Source organism: Pleurodeles waltl, chromosome 8, assembly GCF_031143425.1.
Source record: "Pleurodeles waltl isolate 20211129_DDA chromosome 8, aPleWal1.hap1.20221129, whole genome shotgun sequence".
Lineage (NCBI taxonomy): Eukaryota > Metazoa > Chordata > Amphibia > Caudata > Salamandridae > Pleurodeles > Pleurodeles waltl.
Window position 1 is genome coordinate 729,367,114 of NC_090447.1, and position 20,129 is coordinate 729,387,242.

Genomic DNA, 20,129 nt, shown 5'->3' on the forward strand with positions numbered 1-20,129 from the left:
CCACCATCTTTGTAACTTAGTATGTGCAGTTTCCAATGATTACCAAGAACAAGGAGTAGGGTACGTGTCTGTTCCCCATATATTCAGTAAGGGTCTGGGTGTGAATTGCTTCAGTCTACAGCTGGCCACACATCTTTTCGGATTCTCCGCTTGTAAAGCCGTCATTTTCCTACTATGCACTAGCAGTGTAGCAATGTGCAGGTTTCTTTTAAACTAATAAAACACTCAGGTATCAATCACTGTGTCTGTCTTAATTCCGAAATGGATGGTAACATCAGTTAACAAATCAACCAGAATTATCGGATTTGTGCGAAACCGTTTTGTTTAATCTGGACTGTTGTATTATTGTAAGCACCTGAAACTACCTTCATTTTTTGGATGTAATCCAGGGATAATGAGCAATCACAAAGGCAATTAAAATCAGAATTACACATTTTTAATTTCTGAGGAGACCACACGACTCTCAATGGTAATGTCCTGATTACTCCAACTTTGGAATTACCACCCCTCCTGTTTTTTTAACTTGTGGGAGTGAAGTTGCTGCCCGACTTAAGGAGGCATTAAATATTGAGGGCCTTGGTGTCCAAGAAAGATAATCTTGCTGTTTCTAGGGAAGCTGGAGTAAAACTCTTTTTCACAGCTATTGAAGAATTATTGGAAATACAAAACCCTGAGGCATCCCCATCTTTTGGTTTAAGTAAAAATTTCACAAACCATACAACATCATAGAGAAGATTTTTTACCACCTGGCTCAAAGGTCAAGGAGGAAATCCCATGGCATATTTCATATAAGTGATTGCAAGAACCAAGTGTTTCGTGGTATGCTTTTTTTTGCTAAAGAGGCTAATAATTATATATATATATATACACACAAACACACACACAGACATATTTCTAAATGCCTTGTGTGCAGAGAAGAGAAGTTACATCTGTGAAAAGCAAGAAGAAGTCCTCTTGATCTTCCCAGGTAAGCTTCTTTTTAAGTTTTGTCTCAGCGTGATGAATCTTGATTTAACTGATTACCAGCAGCATAGCGCAGCTTCTCTTAATGTATTCTAAATGATAATTGTTGGTTGTTTAATAGTTTGAGAGATGATCATCTTCCTGATCCACATTACATCATGCTCACTGAACTTAACATTTTAATTCATGGCTTGTGGTTAGTAATAGAGCTAATGTTTCACAGATTTTAGTGACATGTAGGTTATTCCTGTCCACCCTCTTTTTAAATATCAGGAATGTTGACAGTAAGAACATGGGAGAGTGTTTTTTTGTTCAAACACCTTTGGTTATTTTCTTTCATTTTCTGATATTTCTATGTATAGTTTAAACATTGGAAATGAAATACCCCTAAATCTAGCACCAGAATAATGAATTTTATGTTTAAAGGTTAAACTTGAGAGGAATGTGAGAACTCACTACTAAGTCATGTACCACCCCAAAATCAGAATAGACGTCTGTGCAAGCCATTAGATTGACATATAACATCGAGGCTGTCATTATGAGTGGCCACAGCAAGCTGGAGTACCACATGTGTATACTAGTATTGCTTTGTGGTGATGTAGGGGATCACATGTTGTAGGCCTCTATTGAATGGACAGAGTGTGCAGAAGTCAGTACTGGCAGGGTTAAGCTATATATTAAGGGTATATCTTAAGGGTAGAGTATAAGTCAGGGTGAATTTTAGTGCTGGTGCTAAGAATGAGAGACAATCTTACACTCTGGATTAGGTTTAGGTATTTATTGAGTGTGAGGGTTAGGGTGAGTTTTAGGCATAGGCAAGGAGTAAAGTTATGATTTTGGGCAACTTAATGAATATGGTTAAGAAGGGGGATAGCCTAACTGTTAGGTTAGCAGTAGAGTTAGTGGTTAGAAAGGGTCAGGTTTACATTAAGAAGTGTTGCTTAAACTATGGGGCCTATTTACAAACCCCTAGCAGCACCGGACCGTCACTTTTAGCGACGTTCCGGTGGGACTTTGCCATTTTCCATATTTACAAGGCAGCATTAAGCCATTTTGAGTGGCTTAACGCCACCCTGTAAATATGCCCCCCCCCCACGCAGTTTCCAGCAGCAGAGAGGCATGCAATGGGTGTTGCTGTGGGCATTCCACTTCAACACACATTTCATTTTGACGCTGCCGCAGACCTCTGAGGATTCGTAAACCTGAGTCAGCCCACCCCAGGGGTGGCGTTAGCATGGCGCTGCAAGGAGAAATACTTTTATTTCTCCTCCTTTTTGCTTTTCCAAAGAGAAAAGTGCCATTAATGATTGTTTATGTACAGGAAGAGACACATTCTTTCACATAAACACTCATTCCCTGAAACGCAGGCACCCTTGCACTATATAATATGGCACATTACTGTGTTTCTGAAGTGATGCAGCGTGATGCTGCCAGTTTTGGCGCAGCACTGCACCACTCTTTAATAAATGGTGCCCTATGTCTGCAGCTTGGTTTCTACAAAGCTTGCTTTCACTCCCACAGATGCTGGAACTTATTTTAGTGCACCAACACTTGAATACAAAAGAACACGTTATTGTAGTTCCACAAATCCCCACTCAATACAAAGTTTATGTGATGTCCGTGCTTTTTGGGTTACTAACAGTCTCTTACAAAACGGGGCTCAGATGCAGTGGTAATCCAAACCCAATTTTATTCTTTATAATATCACCCACAAGCACTGCTTGCAAAACTAGAGAAAGACACTTTAGGCATAAAGGTGCTTTTATCCAAAAATCTCATCCTATTGTTTAGCACATGTAAAATACCCACACAGAATATTATTAAGACACCACTAACGCATGTTGCTTACAATTAAAATATGTGAACATTTCTACAGTAGTGGAAATATTATCTGGCACCCTAACACCCTAAAGTCCACTTCTCTGTGCTATAGTATGAGAGCATGAAGTAGCTCAACTTGCTTCTAGAGTGTCTTAGGATTCAGTGAATTGTATACATGTTTACAGCAAGAAGCTGTAGTTATCAGTATTTTGGAGTGAGTGTTCCCTCAAAGGGAAAACAAACATCAGCTGGGCTCAGCTCTTCTACTCACTTACTTAGCTCAGTATAAGCTCTCAGCATAAGATGGGATGCTATGGCAACAGTCTGGCATTCTCTGTCAGGATCGTTTGGCATTATCTTGTGCGATAATCTGAGACTAAGGACCTCTCTAATTTAACGGTCACTTGATGAGCCTGTTATACCATTTATCACCATTTTAATCTTAAATGGGGAGTTTTTGAGGAATTTCTGATGTAGCGTATGTGAATCAATATGATAGTCTTATGTCAATTCTAACTACATTGTTTATTATTGTTGGCTGACCTTGAAATACAGATAATAAGACACTTGTCTCCGACTGATGTTGCATTAGGTGTTCTTATCAATGTCATTTTCTGGATGACCTGACACCTTTACAGGTCCTTAGAAAGATAAGGACAAATGGAATCTACATCAAAGGAAGAAATGCAGATGACCAAGCAGAAAATTCAGTTTTTGCCTGCTCAAAATAGAGTCTTTCCTTATTGGCTTTACGTACGAAGCATCCCTTTAATCTTAATGCATAGATAAACTTTAAGGGTTCTGCTTGCTTGTTTCCAAGATACGTGATACCAATAATTAAGTTTCCGACCTTTATTTTCTGTCCCAAGGCTGCAAGCAAGGTTGAAAAACAATGGCAGGAACTGTATATGAATAGTTAACTGCCATTATTTGTGTGCTCATGTATTAATCAATTGTCTAAAGTTTTTAACCATGGATAGTGCCTTTTAAAACACAAAAAATAGATCTGAACTTTCTAGAGCCGTCAGCTTTGTCTGCTATCTACTTTCTGTGAAAAAAGTACTGCTTGGATTTTTAATTGTGTTTAACTATTGGAACAGTGCATTAATTTAATTTAACAGACTTTGGGCCAGATCTAGAGCCTGAAGGATGGTGGTCTAACTGTCAAGGTGGAGGAACCTCTACATCCACAATTCTGATGGACTATCATTTAAAAAATTAGAGATCACCGCTGGACCCCAGCAGTGATCTCTGTACCTTGGCAGCGGCAGTCATTAAGTTCCTTTCAAGGTAAAAAAAAAAACATGGTGGAAGGCCACTGTTGCTTTTGACAGTCATCAATCACATTTTAGCAACCCTTTTTTAGGAAACAAACTCCCAAAGTGAAACTTTGCTGTTAAAAAACAAAAATACCAATGACCTCACACAGCCAGGAGTTTTCCCTTGGGTGAGGGGATCAATATTTGAGTTTTTTGTCCCTCAGCGCCAGGATTTTCCTTGCTAGGATGATCAGGAAAAAAGGACATCACTATGTCCACCCAAAGTATGGTAATGGTGTTATGTCCTTCTCACAGTCAGTACTGCATCGGGCCATTGGAGGAAACTATCATTAATGCATCTAACAAGGGCTCCATTGAGTGAAAACTGACAGTCCTCCTGTCTCTAAACAGGGAAGATGACCCTCATTTTGCCAGATGAGGTACTCTGTCTTAAATGTCTGACAAACTATAAAACACCCTATTCATACACCGAAATTTGGGTGTTCATTATTTCAAAGTGAAACTATGTGACCCCGTTGTTGTATTATTAGTTTGAACTGTTCTGTGCTAATGTGCTTTCAGTTAAAACAGGAGTATCTAGTCCTGGGCAAAATTTAAATTTACACTGATCGTAATTTACGTAATTTCCGGAATATCATTTTATGCTTGTTATGTGAAATTCCCAAAATTACACCATTATGCCACATCACATAATTATGCCACCATTTGCAGCAAATTTATAGTGTGGGAACTCTGGAACAACGTACGCAACCAGAACACGAGTGGCTGTTGTGCCCAGCAATTATTTTATTACCAACTTGTTTTGCCAAATGTTTTAGTGCAAAATGACAGATTTGCATTTTGCCTAGTTATGCAGAACTTTGCATAATTATCGCAAAAATGTTACACCTACACAAAAGGAAATTATAAGAATTTTGCACACTTGTTTAACTTATACATGTAACACCATTGTCATTGAAAATTAGATTTAAAGTAAATCTTTAAAAAAGTGATTTTTGAATGTAAAGATTGAGTAAAGAATAATAAAATATGTGCACCTAATTTTGTGCTTGTTTTATAAAGAAAATCTTGGTTATTTTTTGACGTATGGTTTCTTTTAGTGGGAAGAGATCAGTGGAGTTGATGAGCATTACACACCCATCAGAACGTACCAGGTCTGTAATGTCATGGACCACAGTCAGAACAACTGGCTGAGAACAAACTGGATCTCACGCAAGTCAGCCCAGAAAATCTATGTGGAGCTCAAGTTCACATTAAGAGACTGCAATAGCATTCCTCTCGTTTTGGGAAGCTGCAAGGAGACTTTTAATCTCTATTACTTGGAGTCTGATGATGACTATGCAGTAAAGTTTAGAGAACACCAGTTCACAAAGATTGACACTATTGCAGCAGATGAGAGCTTTACACAAATGGACCTTGGAGATAGGATTCTCAAGCTCAACACAGAAGTCCGTGAAGTAGGACCTATCAGCAAAAAAGGATTTTACTTGGCATTCCAAGATGTGGGTGCCTGTGTTGCCCTGGTCTCTGTGCGTGTGTACTTCAAAAAGTGTCCATTCACTGTCAGGAACTTGGCCATGTTTCCAGACACAGTACCAATGGACTCCCAATCATTGGTGGAAGTTCGTGGATCTTGTGTTAATCATTCAAAGGAGGAGGACCCTCCCAGGATGTACTGTAGCACTGAAGGGGAGTGGCTGGTGCCCATAGGAAAGTGCCTGTGCAACGCTGGCTATGAGGAGAGGGGAGTTGCATGCCAAGGTAAGAACTCCAGGTTATCTATAACTTGTATTGTTCTTCATCTTATCTCAATCGTTGAGAAAAGCTGTATTAATGTAATTTTGTATAGAGAAGGATCAATGGTCTAGTGAAACATGCTCAAGTAAAATCGGATAATGTGATAATCACATAAGTATTTCTCTTTCTTTTACTTCAGAAATGTTATAGCATCCATGATCACAGATCTAATGATAGACTTACATCCATAACTTTGCCATTTGGAGGTACATTTGAACAATAAACTCACCGAATTGGAAGTACCACATGTGATTTTGCTACTTTACCGCAGTGACAAATAGTTTTGAAATTCACAACGAATGATGATAACTAAAGAAATTGCGAGGGTGCTCCAGGACAGAGACATGTGACTAAATTTATACAAATGTATTATTGAAAAGCAAAGGTTGCTGCAAGGGGAAACTTTAGTATTTCAAATGTGCAGTGGCCTGCTTGAGGGATTCCCTAAGTTAATTAGTACTGCTAAGGTTGATGAGGTAAATCATTAGTAAAGGTGACACATCCGCCTGCATTTGATCTGAATCTACAAGGAAGGGCCTGCTGTCCTTACAGTTTTTTCCAGGATGTATAATTTGTAAGAGTGGGTCATGCTGTGATTTCCTTGTCATTCTCAGATAAATCGAGGAGTTGATATGTTGTTTCCTTGATCTCTGAATTTCCACATTGACCGTCGGAGTGGAAGTAAAATTGGATTTTCTGTTCCCCCTGAAATGAGGATATTGACCATGCCCCCATCAGCCTTGCACGACAGTTGCATTTCATAATTCACAATGCAGTTCAAAAAATGTTTGGAGTGTGATCCAGAATTCACTCACATACACATTTGTTTCAATAGTACTATGCCTTTCCTGATACAAGACCAAACCATAGAAACATCTATATTTTTGCAGAATCCCGAAGTTGCAGCGGGGGAGTCATGATGTGATGATCGACCTGCAACTTTATGTAATTTACAGTATCGACAAACCAATACTGTCAAGCTGTAGATTTAACAATACTAAAACTTTACTTTCATATGTACCTACATCGACAACATAGCAGTAGTCAATAATATGGATGCAATATTGCGCTGGTCAATATCCTTGTGACATTCAACAACACTCACAAGTAAATCATTGTGCTCGTAGTGACAATAAATCACATAACTATAGGTCAACTAATGTACACAGTTCACTGTCTCAATCATCTGTAAACACCACTGTTCTTTCATACAGATGTGTTTTTCAAAACTTGGTATATTAATTCTAAATTAGCCTCTACTGTGGAACCTTCACGGACGTTTTTCCAATCTGAATTGACGTCTGTTGAAGATGCAAGTAAATTGAGTATTCTCAAAAAAGTGGAAATTGAATACATTCAAACCAATAGGTCTTGCCTTGTGACCTATTAGTTTTGCTAATAATTTTTAGCCATTCTATCCTGCATCCTCAATGATGTGCATTAAAGCTAAAGGCAGTAAACTTAAAAAAGGTACTTTGACGTAGAAGCTGCATCATTCTGTTGCCACATGAACCATGCATGACACACCTACAAAATGATGTGAATGTTCTTTTTTTTATATCTGCTCTAGTTGGGGGGGTTGGGTGAGTAACAAAGAGGTCCGGGAAGTAACATTACCTGTGGGGGAAGCAACACAGAAGTGGCTCTGGGGGTTCAAAGCAATGGATGAGAGAGAAAGAGGATGTGAGTCGGGGGAGCAACACAGATGGCAGTATGTGGGGCAAAGCAACACAGGAGGGTTGAAGCAACAGGGAGGGGAGGGCTGGAAAGGAGAAACACTAGGCAAGAGAGAGCAACGTGGAGATCAAGGGGATACAAAAAGGAAGAGAGAGAAAAGTGGAGCAAGTGGAAGAGAAGAACACCTCTGAGAAAGCAGCACACGAGTAGGAAGAGGCATACAATGAGAGCATCATGGAAGGGGAAGAGATACCATGTGGCCAGAAAGCAAAACATGATGCTTAGTGGGGGTCAAGAAAAGTACACAAGGAAGACAGCTGGAAAATATATGTACTCTCGTTGAGGGCTGAAATAAAAATAATAAGGAGGTCCCTAAAAGTGAGTACTGGAAGGCCACAAGTGAAAGGACCATTCTCCAGGGTAGCAGAAGTCACAAGATGGACAAGGCAAGCCATTGTATAAGATGCAAGCAAATAAGAGTTACAGGAATGCCAACCAATGGTGAGCAATGGGTGGGCTCAAAGCTCCTGTATATTTGCTAGCAGTATATCATGCAAAAGATAGAACATGCGCTGCCTTGTAGGCTTGGCCTAAAAAGAATACATGAATCCCAGTTGGGTAGAGTTTGTGCTATACAACTCACCAGACACAATTTAAAAATCACTAAAAAGATAACATGCAAGAATGAATAAAAATAATATGGCAATTATTTGTAAGACAAACAACTACAGGAGAGTCTGAGGTGAACCGCTTTGAGCATCAACAGCTCAGCAACTGCAATGGAAATATAACCTGTAAAACATTCAGTACCAACTGCACACAGTAACCAGGAGGTGGTGCTGCGATGACAAACATGTCAATCTTCTCTCTTCATTTTATTTCTTCCCTCCCTCAAATACACAAATCCTGATCAATGTAATCTTGAGGTGCCCATAAGGGAAGAATCAGTGAATGGAAATCTAAAATAGGCAGGGAAGTCCAGTCCTACTAGCCACAAGCCACTAGCTATGGACTGCTTCTTTAAATAGTGTGATAAATGAAGCAAAAAATATACAAAAGACATCTATTCATAGTTCAGGAGTCAATCCGTTCCAGAGTAAATGCATAATCTAATTTTATAAATTACAAAAAATGACGGATGAAATGCTTGAATTAATCTCAGCCACTGGTAATTACTTATTATTTTGAACACCATGTCACCTCAGTTTGGACCCAGCTATATGCAAATTAGTCTTGACCCTGCCCCAGTTGGAACAGTCCAGCCAGAAATGCCAAGCCAGTTCCTCCCTGAGCCAGAAAAAGCAATCTAGGACCGTTTTCGCCCTAGTTCTGGGGTAATCAGCTGGGTACAGCTTGGTTCCAGTGACACATTGTGCACTTGACCCACGCATGCGTATACCCGTCCCACTTGGGGTGACACACTTAAGTAAAAAAAAAAATTGATGGATGGATTTCTTGAATTAATCAGCCACTGGTAATTACTAGGGCAGCATCCCAATCCATCATTATTTTGCACACCAGGTCACCTCAGTTTGGATCGAGCTATATGCAAATCAGTGTTGACCTTGCTCCAGTCTGAACAGCCCAGCCCTATGTGCCAAGCTAGGTCCTCCCTGAACCAGAACACAAGTAAACCAGGACCGGTGCCCATAACTAGAGCAAATGTATTTTTGTTTTGAAATTGATTTCGGTTGCCGGTTGGGTGTGGTCAGTATCTGTGAAGAGGAGGTTATGTGGAATAAGTGTTGCTTTCAGTTGCAGTGGTAGGGTCTGTTTACACTGTGCATGCACCGTCTGCAGTAACCATACTCTAAATGTGCAAAACAGGTCATTCCGCTTCTATTGATATAATTGTGAGGCTCTACCAACAGATAATATACGCATAAAACATTTCATTTTAATAAGCATATAAACAAAAGAAATAATGAAGGAATTTTCAGTGCTGTGGAGAAAATTGAAATTTGTCTCTGAATCGCTCTCCATTCAATTAACTATCCGACTATTTAGGCGTTTTTACGTGTTTGGGCACCAACAGTAGGTAAGCGTTCTAAGGTCTCACGCTGTTTTTTGATAGCTTTGTATGATGTGTCTACATTATCACCATGGACGTCATGTAGGGGTCTCCAGGGATCGTGACTGTGACTCTTGGCTTGCCTTTTGCACCCCAGTACTATATTTGCGAATCCTGGCCTCAGAGGTGGTAAAGTCAGTGCCAGGAGCACAATGGCATTACATCCTTATGGACGTTGGTTGAGGCTCCTTTCTTATAGTTTTCTCTTATTTTATTTACACTAATAGTAAATAAAGTGTAATTATTCTCTATCAGTGTAATAAAAATACAAGTAGCTGAGCTATGGCCCTCACTGGCAGTTAAGGTAAGTAAAAATGCTTTTAAATGCATTTTGTGTGCGTGCTTGAGGGTCAGTGTGTGTTTGCGTGAGAGAATGTGTATAAGGGTGAATGTGCGTATGTGTAAGCATGTGTGTGTGAATGAAACTGAAGGTCAAAGAGCATGTGATGTCACGTCCGCGACCCCTGGCATTTTGGTGGATTGACATTCATGGGTTCATTAATCATGTGTAATATTTGCGTTATGTTTGCATTACTACTTAATAGATAGTGTAAGTCTGGGTTAGGCGGTAAAACGCTCTGTGGATTAGAGCCATTCCAACAATTAGACCAGAAATGAAGGATCTGAAGAATGGTTAAGTCTGCCTCTGAATGTAGACAATTTTCTCCAAATGAAATCAGTACGTATAAAGCAGCATTGTCCAATATTCTGACCAAGTGAGCTTTCGCTAGAACTGAACTGCATAGTAAAATCAAGTCATGTTTTTAGGGTAGCCACAATGAATATGTATGAGTCAAATGTACATTGTGGGACATTCCAGTGGAGGTGACGTGCATGCTTGTTGGTTGTCCTAAGAGCCAACCTAGACTGTATGCGCAAGAGAGGTGACGAGTGCAGTCCTATTTCACATTGATGACAACATTTACACAAGTATCCTCTGACTGTGCTCTGATCTGGGATTCAAATTATAAATAAATAGCTGCATGTCATTTAAATATGAATGACTGAGTGAAATGAGTGATAGAGTGGGTGAGTATATTAACATTGTGTCTGTAAAATCATTGCATGGAAGGTAAACATAAAGCTGATGGCTGGAATGCTTGAATTAATTTCTGACTCTGGTAAATACTCTGGGCATCATTCCACTCCATCGTTTTTTTCTGCTTAGACAAAGACCACCCTCACGCAAACCAGGCTTGGTGCTGTTCCAATAGGAGCAATCAAATCCAAAACACAAAGTCAGCTCGCCAGAGAATAAGAAGCAAGCAACTCCAGACTGGTTTCACTCTATATGGGCTTCATCAGAGAGCTGCAGCCGGATAATTGACTCTGGACCAAAACCCATCCACGCAATTCATGGGGAATACTATATTTCCTACAGCAAAATAGGTGTGAGACCAAATGTCCACAATAATTTAACTTGATTGTGAAAGTGAACACACATCCCATCCTATGACCTTCTGGATTATTAGCGGTGGGACAGCCATGGGATTTCTTTCTGAGTTTAAACAGATGTTTGCAGCCCCAGGAAACAGTGGCGGTGGAGCAATTCCGCCTGGCCACTGCTTCTAAAACGTACTCTGCCAAATAGGAAACACATTTCAGGAAAAAAAAATCTAAATTTGATGAAAAGTGGCAATGGCACTAGAGAAAAACTGGCAAATATTTTATATCGGTCGGTGTTGGGAAGCTGACACTGGCAATAGAATGAAGTATTCAAAGCCATGTGGCAACACTTGCAGCTGTTTTCCAGCGAAGTATGCCGCCCCACTGTGCATGCGAGCTGAAGGAGGGTTAATGCCCAGGCTCATGATGGAGTGCAGCAGCAGTTCTTCGTGGGAAGTCAGTGGAGAAGCAGGAGGCAAGGACTGGAGTGGCAGGCTCAATGACGGGTGTCTAAAGGGAGTGGCACAGTTAAATGTGATGGTGTCGGGTGCATGGCTGATCTCTGAGGTGCCTCGCACTGTCTCTGTTGGTAAAAGTTAAATGCTGCAAAAGGGCTGCATCAAGGAGGTGGCACAGACGATTTATTGCCCTCGAGGAGAGAAAAATCTCTAGGGCATATTTATGATGCCCCTAGTGCCACCTTGCGTTACATTCGCATAATTTTAGTTTTTAATGTAAATATGGCATTAAGGTGGCATTTCCAATGGCCATATTTACAAAGTGGCGCAATGCAACCATTGCGCCACTTTGTAGACCCTTGCCCCACATTATGCCTGCGCCAGACATAATGTATGCAAGGGGGCATTCAAACGTAGGGAGGCCCAAAAAAAAGGTGCAGTGAAATTTACAAGATTTCATTGTACTATTTTTAGCATCATTATTAATGCCTGCCTAAGAGAGGCGTTAAGACGATGCTCCCATAGAAACAATGGGTCTCACTGTGCTTTGCTGCAGATGGTGCTAGTCCAGCAAAGAGCCACATTAGTGCCATAAATAATGATGCTAATGTGGATCCGACCACCATGGTGTGCCGTATTGTAAATACGGCACACACATGGTGTCGTTAAGGGCACTTATTGAGGCCCTAGAAAATGCACCACTTTTCCATAGATAAGCCCCTCTCTCTTTGTACAGCTAGGCTCGACTGCTAATTCCCCTCTCTATCGGGGATTGCCACTGGCAATGTCTCTCTTCATGCCAAAGCTGGATGATGAATTTGACTGATAATGGTTCAGCGCCCTACATTGGAATATGAATTGCTTCCTGAGTGCTACAATATAACACAGTACAATACAGCTGGAGGGAGTAGGGTAGTTCAGTGAGTGGAATACACATTGCAGAGCTATGTTTATATTTTTTTGTGCGTAGCAATATATATGTATGTGTGGGGGTGTGTGCGCGCGTGTGTAAGACTGTTGAGCCTGATTTATAGTAGTTTTCCCTGACTTCAGATCCCCTTAACCACCTTTAGAGACTCCCAGCAGTCATATGATTGTCTTAAGCCAGGAGAAAAATTGTTAACACTGCCTCAAGTCTAGAAAAAAACTTCCTTTGTTTTTAAGGCTGACTACGTCTTTGTAAATGTGGTCACGTTTTTCGTTTTTAAGTGACAACATATAATTAGTGCTGAAAGCCAGGAATGATTTTATGCGAGGGAGTAGCCCTTCACCAGTAAAGAACTTATTCGGCATTCGTGGTGTAGCCATCTGTTTTTTTCATATTGGTTTTAATGATCATTATTTCCAACCACCAGGAATAATGATTTAACTGATGTGCAGCGGCAAAGGGTAATTTAAATCTTACTCTCCACCCCAGCCAGAGTATATCTGAAGAATCAATGGGGCTCAGTGTGGTGTCCTCAAATTATTTTACATTTACTTGCGAAACAAATACAACTTTGAAAAAGCAGGAATATTGCTTTTCTTGACACTATGTTCACGTAAGAAGTGTAGAAAATCGGGAAGCGGAAACAAGATTCAGGGAATCAGCATCATGGGTGCATCATGGATGAGGGTTTACACTTGAGAGGGGAAGGGCGCTGAGTTGAGGATTTCATGGAGGGTTGGGCAGCGAGAGAAGAGACAGAGCTGCATATGTGAGAGAGGGCGGAGTGGTAAAGTTGGGAAGGCGATACATATGGGTTGTCCAACGTCTGGTTGGTAAAGCTATGATGAGATGTTGCTTGAACAGCAAGGTGTTCAGCTACTTGAGGAAATAGAGAATAGGTAGATTCTAACAGATCCGGGCAGCAATGGAATTCCAGGTCTGAGGAGCATAGCAGCATAGTGTCTAAAGTCTTGTTTTCTCCTTCCGGTATTTCCTAATTTCCAGTCTGTCGTTGCTGCAGCTGAATGTCTTTCTTGTTCCAAAGGAGGTCCTAATCTTGTTTGCCACGTACAGTGGAATGGCAACAAATGTTTTAAGCCAGTAAAGCGGAGCCTAATTTACAAAGACTTGTCTCTGGATTTAACTCCTTAAGGACGGAATTACGTCTAGGAAGAGCATTTGTCAATAAGGCCTGATAGTTCTAACACTGTTGATAGACTTAAGTCTAATTTAGGGCATACTCCGTGTATAAATCAGGCCTTTAATCCCGTAAAACAGTCTTGAAGCTGTTTCAAGACTGGAATATTTCGCAATAAAACAAGCCTTCGTTACTGCTTAACTGGCCAGTACACTTCTGACAATGAAGGTAATCTCCACAAATTACAGTATCTTTGTTTAGGCAAGTTTTGGGGTCCCAAAGCGTGTACCATATGTTCATTTACTCTAAGGGGTCATTCCTTAATAGAATTAGGTTATGGCCTTGAATATATTAGGTAGGCCCAACTATGCATAGGTTTCATAATAGTAATTATCATCAGCTACTTGTAGCCATTCTCCCACAAATATAGGACAGGCACAACACCAGCAGTTAACACACTAAAAGGGGAAGAGAAAGAACAGTTGTATGCTCCATATACATACACGTAAACATTACGGGTGTGTGAAATTTTAGTGTAATCAGACAACCTTTCAGAAACATTATGCAACATTAAATGAAAAGCAAATCTGTCATTTAGCGCTAGATTGTAGGGTGAAATGTATCCTTGCATTCATTTTGGAAGACAGGGCACACTTTGTACAAAAAAATAGCACAAAAACATAAGTATTGTGAATATTAGCTGCTCACATCACGTTTGTGTTGTTCTCGTCCTCTTGCAAAGTATCGTCACCTTAACAGACATGAGATTATGTGACATGACATCTAGTACTGGAAACATCCAAAGTACTACTGATCACTTGTTGTACAGACTCATAGTTATGAGTTTCCTAGTTTGGGTGAGGTTATATCCTTTATAAGTACTGTTATGTTTCTCTATGTTAAACTTCATAACTATAATAAAACTGTGTGCGGATGAGATAAACATCGTTTTTACCACTTTTATTTATTAGTACAAATTTAAAAACAATAAGGTTCAGTAATCAACCCTACTTCTCTTTTTATTAACAAATTTCAGTGATCCCATATTGCTCCTATGGGGTGAGGACCCTTTCTCAGGACTAAAGGTATCTCAAATCAAATATTGTGAAACAGTCCCTCCTGCATAGGACATGCTGTAAAAGTGCATTCAGTATATCATTGTTTAGTCGTAAGATGGGCAACAGCTGTAGAAACATCAGTTTTATCATAAAACATGTCCAATTGGGTCAGAAACAGTGCAAGATTCCCTCCTTCAGAGGACAGATACAGCTAGGGCAAAAGCAGAGCACATTTTCCATATCACAGTAGAGGTATAATTTGGTTGCAGCAGTGCAAGCTCTGATCCCTAACATACCAGGCACCGCATGGCTGGAGCAAAACTTCTCTCTCTCACAGAATGCAGCAAGTGCAATCTTCCATTCTTAGGAGAACAGATCCAGTAGGGCAGACTTGCGCAAGAGTCCTTCTGTCACAGAAAATGTACAATTAAGGCATGAGTGATATGTGAATCACAGAGAATTCTCTGGAGCTAGGCCTTAACTCTCTGAGAGGAAGGAATAAACGGACGAGATAATTAATGTGCTAGATCTGGCACCATCCTCATATAGGTAATAGTCTATGTTGGCATCCTAATGGACCTGCTGCTGTCACCTAGAGACCTGCAGTTTGTACATATTTGTTGGATTTCCACTTATTGAGAAGTAGCCATTACTCATTAGGTCACTGTTATAAGAAGCATTTTTTGAATAGATGGTGAAGGCCCCGAACATTGGGCCATATGTACGAACACATTTTTTCATTGACACAGAATGGGAAAAACCCTTTGATACATCTAGCCCATTGACTCTTCTCTGCATGTATTCCTCTGTAATACCACTGGTCTCAATGTAATGGCCAGTAATTGTCGTTTGTATTGTTTTCAGTCTTATGTACTTTGAAACTAACAAAGTATGTTACGAAAAAATAAATGGCTCACCTCAGCACAATAAGAACGCAGATGCCAACCTATCTGAAAAATGTTTTGAATATGTATGCACCAGACGCTGTGCAATCCCAATCTGTATGCTGCACCTTTTCAAAATGTTCAGGACTGCCTCTGCCATGGCAATACAATTTTAAGATAATAATTGACTTCATCCATTTTTTTTTATCAACTTAACAAACATGTTCAATGGGATGAAATGGAGACTACATCTATTCATGGTGTGTTGAGTTCCTCAACGCTTCATCTAAATCCACTAACGGCTGAAGATGATAAGCGCTTACCTCCAAGCATGCCCCAGTCTATGTCACGTGCTACTGTGGAGCTGTGCTAAGCTGAATATGAGCTTTTCCCAGCACATTGAGAGTTGCTTTTCCTTTTCTTTATTGCATAAACAATAATCCAAAAATATATATTCTGACGGAGAGGAAAATGGGTTGCACACAGTGGATAATTGGCGTAGGTGATTGCAGCTGGTAGGCGCTAACATTTATTTTTGGAGAATGGGATGCTTTTCCATCACCAGACTTTGACCAGAGCAAGAGAGAGTAAGGTAGAAAAGGAAGAAAGAAAACAATTGAAAACAGGGAAAAAGCAACGATGGAAGAGAACTTGCAAGAGTGAGATAAACAGATAAACTGTGTAGTGTGTATAAGAAGGAGGCATGGCTTGCAGCTGTAAAATTCTTCAACCCCACCATTTGGCAGCATTGGCAGCAGGCTCCTGAGAAAAGATCTGAGGCACTGCACTTATTTTATCAACTACTTTTTTTTGCGAACTAAGCATAGCTTGCCCAGCATTTCTAATCCAAATACAAGTGCCTTAATATCTGAACTGCTCGCTCATTGGATTTGGACCAAGGATTGTTTTGCAAATGTACACAGAAGAGAGTTCAAACGTCCACTGGAAGGCTTTAGAGACTAAGATATGTCCTTCTTCTTTCGGACTTTAAATGCTTTGCTTACTTGGAGGCCAGCAAACAAAATGGAAACGGGTTTCATCCTTTTATTTGTAATACATTTCCAAGCCTAATATGAGGTCCTTGAACCACAGAGATTGCATTGTCATTGGCAGTCCTCTGAACACGTATTACTTCTTTCGGCCCCCCGCCCCCGAGGGTCTCCACACCATTTGTGCCCTTGTTTATAGTTATCTGACAATCCCTTATTAGAGCCAGAGTAGGTCTAAAAGGATCTAATGAGGGCTCGCGTTACGACCCCAACAGCTGGCGATAGACCTCAATAGAGAGCAATTGTAGGGCGAGGTGTAAGTTCAGATTATATTTAATGAAGGGTCCCTTGAAACAAAAGTCATTTTGAAGGAAGGGGTTGAGTGCCAAGGAATCCCACATGTGCTTCTGCTTCAAGCCCTTAATATGTTGTCAAAACAAAGCGATGGCAGACAGCTAAATAATTAGGATTTAGGTTCTGGACATGTATGGAAAACGTGATCCCTTCAGCATTGCAGGGAGCTAAGTTTTCAAAGTGTGAGATCACTTTACACTTTTTAAATTGCTGTAATTTGTTATCAGACCAGCGGCTATCCATGTGACTCTAAATTCATTAGTTTATTTTGATATTCTTTTCCACTATTTCTAAATTCCTGCAATAAAGAAAATGAGAAGAGTGTTACGCTATCACTAGAATGCAGAAGTGCCTCAGCGGAGCAACGAACGTTTGCACCCACTGTATTGCAGAAGGGGCAACAGATATTTGCGTGACCCTGTCTGCAATACCCCTCAGGTGGGTAAACATTATGCATGTGGGCCATGTCGAGAAAAAGTTTCTTTATTTGCGTGGAAACTTGGCACAGTGCAAATGAGGGAATGTCTTTGCCCTTATTTTAGCACCATTTTTCTGACGTAGGCAAAGGGACAAATAGGCTGTGATGAGTTGAATTAATGGAGGACCGTCAGGACGTGGCATATAGCAGGCGCCCCTGCCTGAGGGCATGTTTTGTGAAGTGTTCTAGGGAGTCAGGGGATACTAGGTATTTCACAGCTAACTTGCTAGAGATGAGTGTAGTTACTCATGGCACCCATACGTGGACTTGTATCTGACCACCCTCAAAATGCAATTTGTCAATGGAATAAAAACCTAACTGTTTTCAGTGATGGTGCAAATGAGGGCGCCTGTGCTGAAAGAGCGCCTTTTCGGTGTGTGATTTAAGTCTCTGCTGAACACACCCAGTGAGGGTGTACCCGGAGCACAGGGACACCGTATCTCCGTTTAAATACAGTGTCAAGTGATATACTCTTCTCTAAAAACTCGGACACAATTGTGAGCTTCTACTGCAACAATTCATTCCTGAAGTTTTACAATTAAATGACTACATTGATCTTTGGCCAGAGATCAATCTGATTTATTTTTTAAACAATTTTTTTTGCAAAAGCAGGGATGGGGCATAACATTGAAAAAGGTGGCTGGGAGTTTCACTATGTAAATTTGCATAGTTAGCTCCAAGCAAGTTTTAACACAAACATCGCAGCAGTCTCTTTTTACGTCTCACCTCCAGCAAACTTCCATGAATATATATGCCCTGTATTTGAAGGGATCTTTCCTAGCCAAAAAGAAAACAACATGTGTAGTTTCCTATAATTTTTGTCTATGAGCACCACTCACACTCAACCAGGAATCCTTGCTATGTTTCCAAAACTGAAAGTTCCCCCGTAGGCAAATATGGCAATACAGATATTATAATCATCTTGAGGCACATAGTCTATGGAGAGTCATACACCTTCGCCTTCTTGTCGATGTGAAACGGGGTTAGCTCCAGACAAACAACTGAAGATTGTTTTGAAATCAATCAAATAGAGTGGAAGCTTTAAGCATGTCTGAGGCTGGGCTTGCATAGTAAGACAGAGTTGAAGAACAATGTGCATGTGATTTGTGTGCTGACCCTTTGTTCACTGAAGTTTTCCTATCATTGAGCTCAGAAGATGTGGGCCAACCACAAACCTACCAAGAGAGAATTGATGGTGAAGAGACCACCAAGAGTTTTGTTTGTTTTCAGAACTTTCCCCTTAGTAGCACACATTTATCACTGGAACATGGGTCAAAAGTAGATTTATTAGGTCATGACAAGCATATTGCTGTTTTGGCGGGAAAGACAATCTCTCATAAAGACCTTGCATTCCGCTTTCAGTCCTACCACAACAAAAGAGTATTGTTGGCATCTTATTAAAAAAAAGAATACAATTTAAATCCACCTAGCATTTCTATTCTAAATTGTGTGTCATTTTGGCAACGTTGTTCTATTTGTGCTCTATTGATGAATAAATTATCAATTTCTGCAGGCTATATTTCTATTTCAAGATACCTAATTTATAACAAATCAGTAAAAGAAAACCTCATCAACATCCACCATCCTAGTACGTCCCAGAAGAATCTTATCAATTGTGACTCAGTATCTTTAGCATAAAAGGGAACTATGCAATCCTCAACATACGTTATAGGAAACAGAAGGCTTGGAGTTTTCTTCGTGTTCCAGAGAACTTTGTGGGGAAAGGTCACTAAAGTGGTGTGCATTTGCGACTGTGATTTACCTGAGGAACATGCCTAACAGAAGATCTTAGTTTTCTCATAGCTTCAAGGTTCAGGTTTGACACACTACTGGTTTTATTTGTGCTGTTCGTCAAAAGGACGCTGATACTGCTAATGCTGAGGCGCAGCTGCTGAGCTGAGCAAAGCAGGGGAGGAAGTAAGGAGGAAACCACAGGATGCGGTGTTGTCCTGTGGTGTGGTCCCAAGGTGCATAGGTGTGGATCTGAGGTGCTGTAGCTACCTGTGATCCTGGCAAGTGGGATCCCTCAATCTTAGGAAAAACGGTGGTTCCAGCAGGATATGGTGAGGGCCTAAAACCCCTTTAAATCTGCACCTACCATTCCCCCCGGCTTATCCTCATGTCACAACCCATTGTGGTGACTGGTAGCACGACATCCCATCACAGCGACAGTGCTTTCTCAGCCAAATGCTTGTTGTTGTTCTTCCACTCTGCACCCTGTACCATATGCAAAACCAAGCCCACCGCAACCTGTAGGTTTCTCCTCCATTGTGCTGCTCAGCTGCTGTGCCTGCTTTTCTTCTCCTCTGCTCTGTTGTTTGCCCAAGCGCTGACAGGACAAAACAGGAAAAAAGTAAAAGGGTCCCACGCAGGATAAAATAGAACAAAACAGGACAAGCATAAAAGGGGCCCACACATGATAAAATAGGACGAAACAGGACAAAACAAAAGAAGCATTTGCAGTACAATGGGTCTCGGGTTTGCTCAAGTTAGAGCAATTAGCATTGTAAACTCTTAACCGGACTTTTTGTAACCGGATTTTTCTTGCCATGTAAACTGAAAAGTAAACTGTAAACTGAGCCGACGGTCACCATCAGTGCAAAGCAGACACCCAATGGGAAATAAAAGTTCACTCGAAGTGAAACCTATTATCAAAAGTGCAATTATCCATGTAACTGGCAAAAGTGTAATTATCTATGTAACCGGCAAAAGTGCAATTACCTATGTAACAGGATCAATGTCATGCAAAGCGCTTGACTACTGCCCAGCAAGATCGCGGTGCGAAAATAAAGAGAAAAAGTAGTCCAGAAACCAGACCGAAAACATCGAGCCTCGTATGTTTTCAGT

At 40.6% G+C, this 20,129-nt stretch overlaps 1 protein-coding gene across 6 annotated transcripts in view; it reads left to right on the plus strand.

Moving 5' to 3' along the window:
- Positions 1–20,129, plus strand: part of EPHA3 (EPH receptor A3) — an 853,173-nt gene that overhangs the window by 176,665 nt on the left and 656,379 nt on the right. For all 6 annotated transcript variants that reach the window (XM_069204910.1, XM_069204911.1, XM_069204912.1 and 3 more), the window contains exon 3: positions 5,165–5,825. In XM_069204910.1, the coding sequence (XP_069061011.1) occupies positions 5,165–5,825 (661 nt within the window). The remainder of the gene's footprint in view (positions 1–5,164; positions 5,826–20,129) is intronic.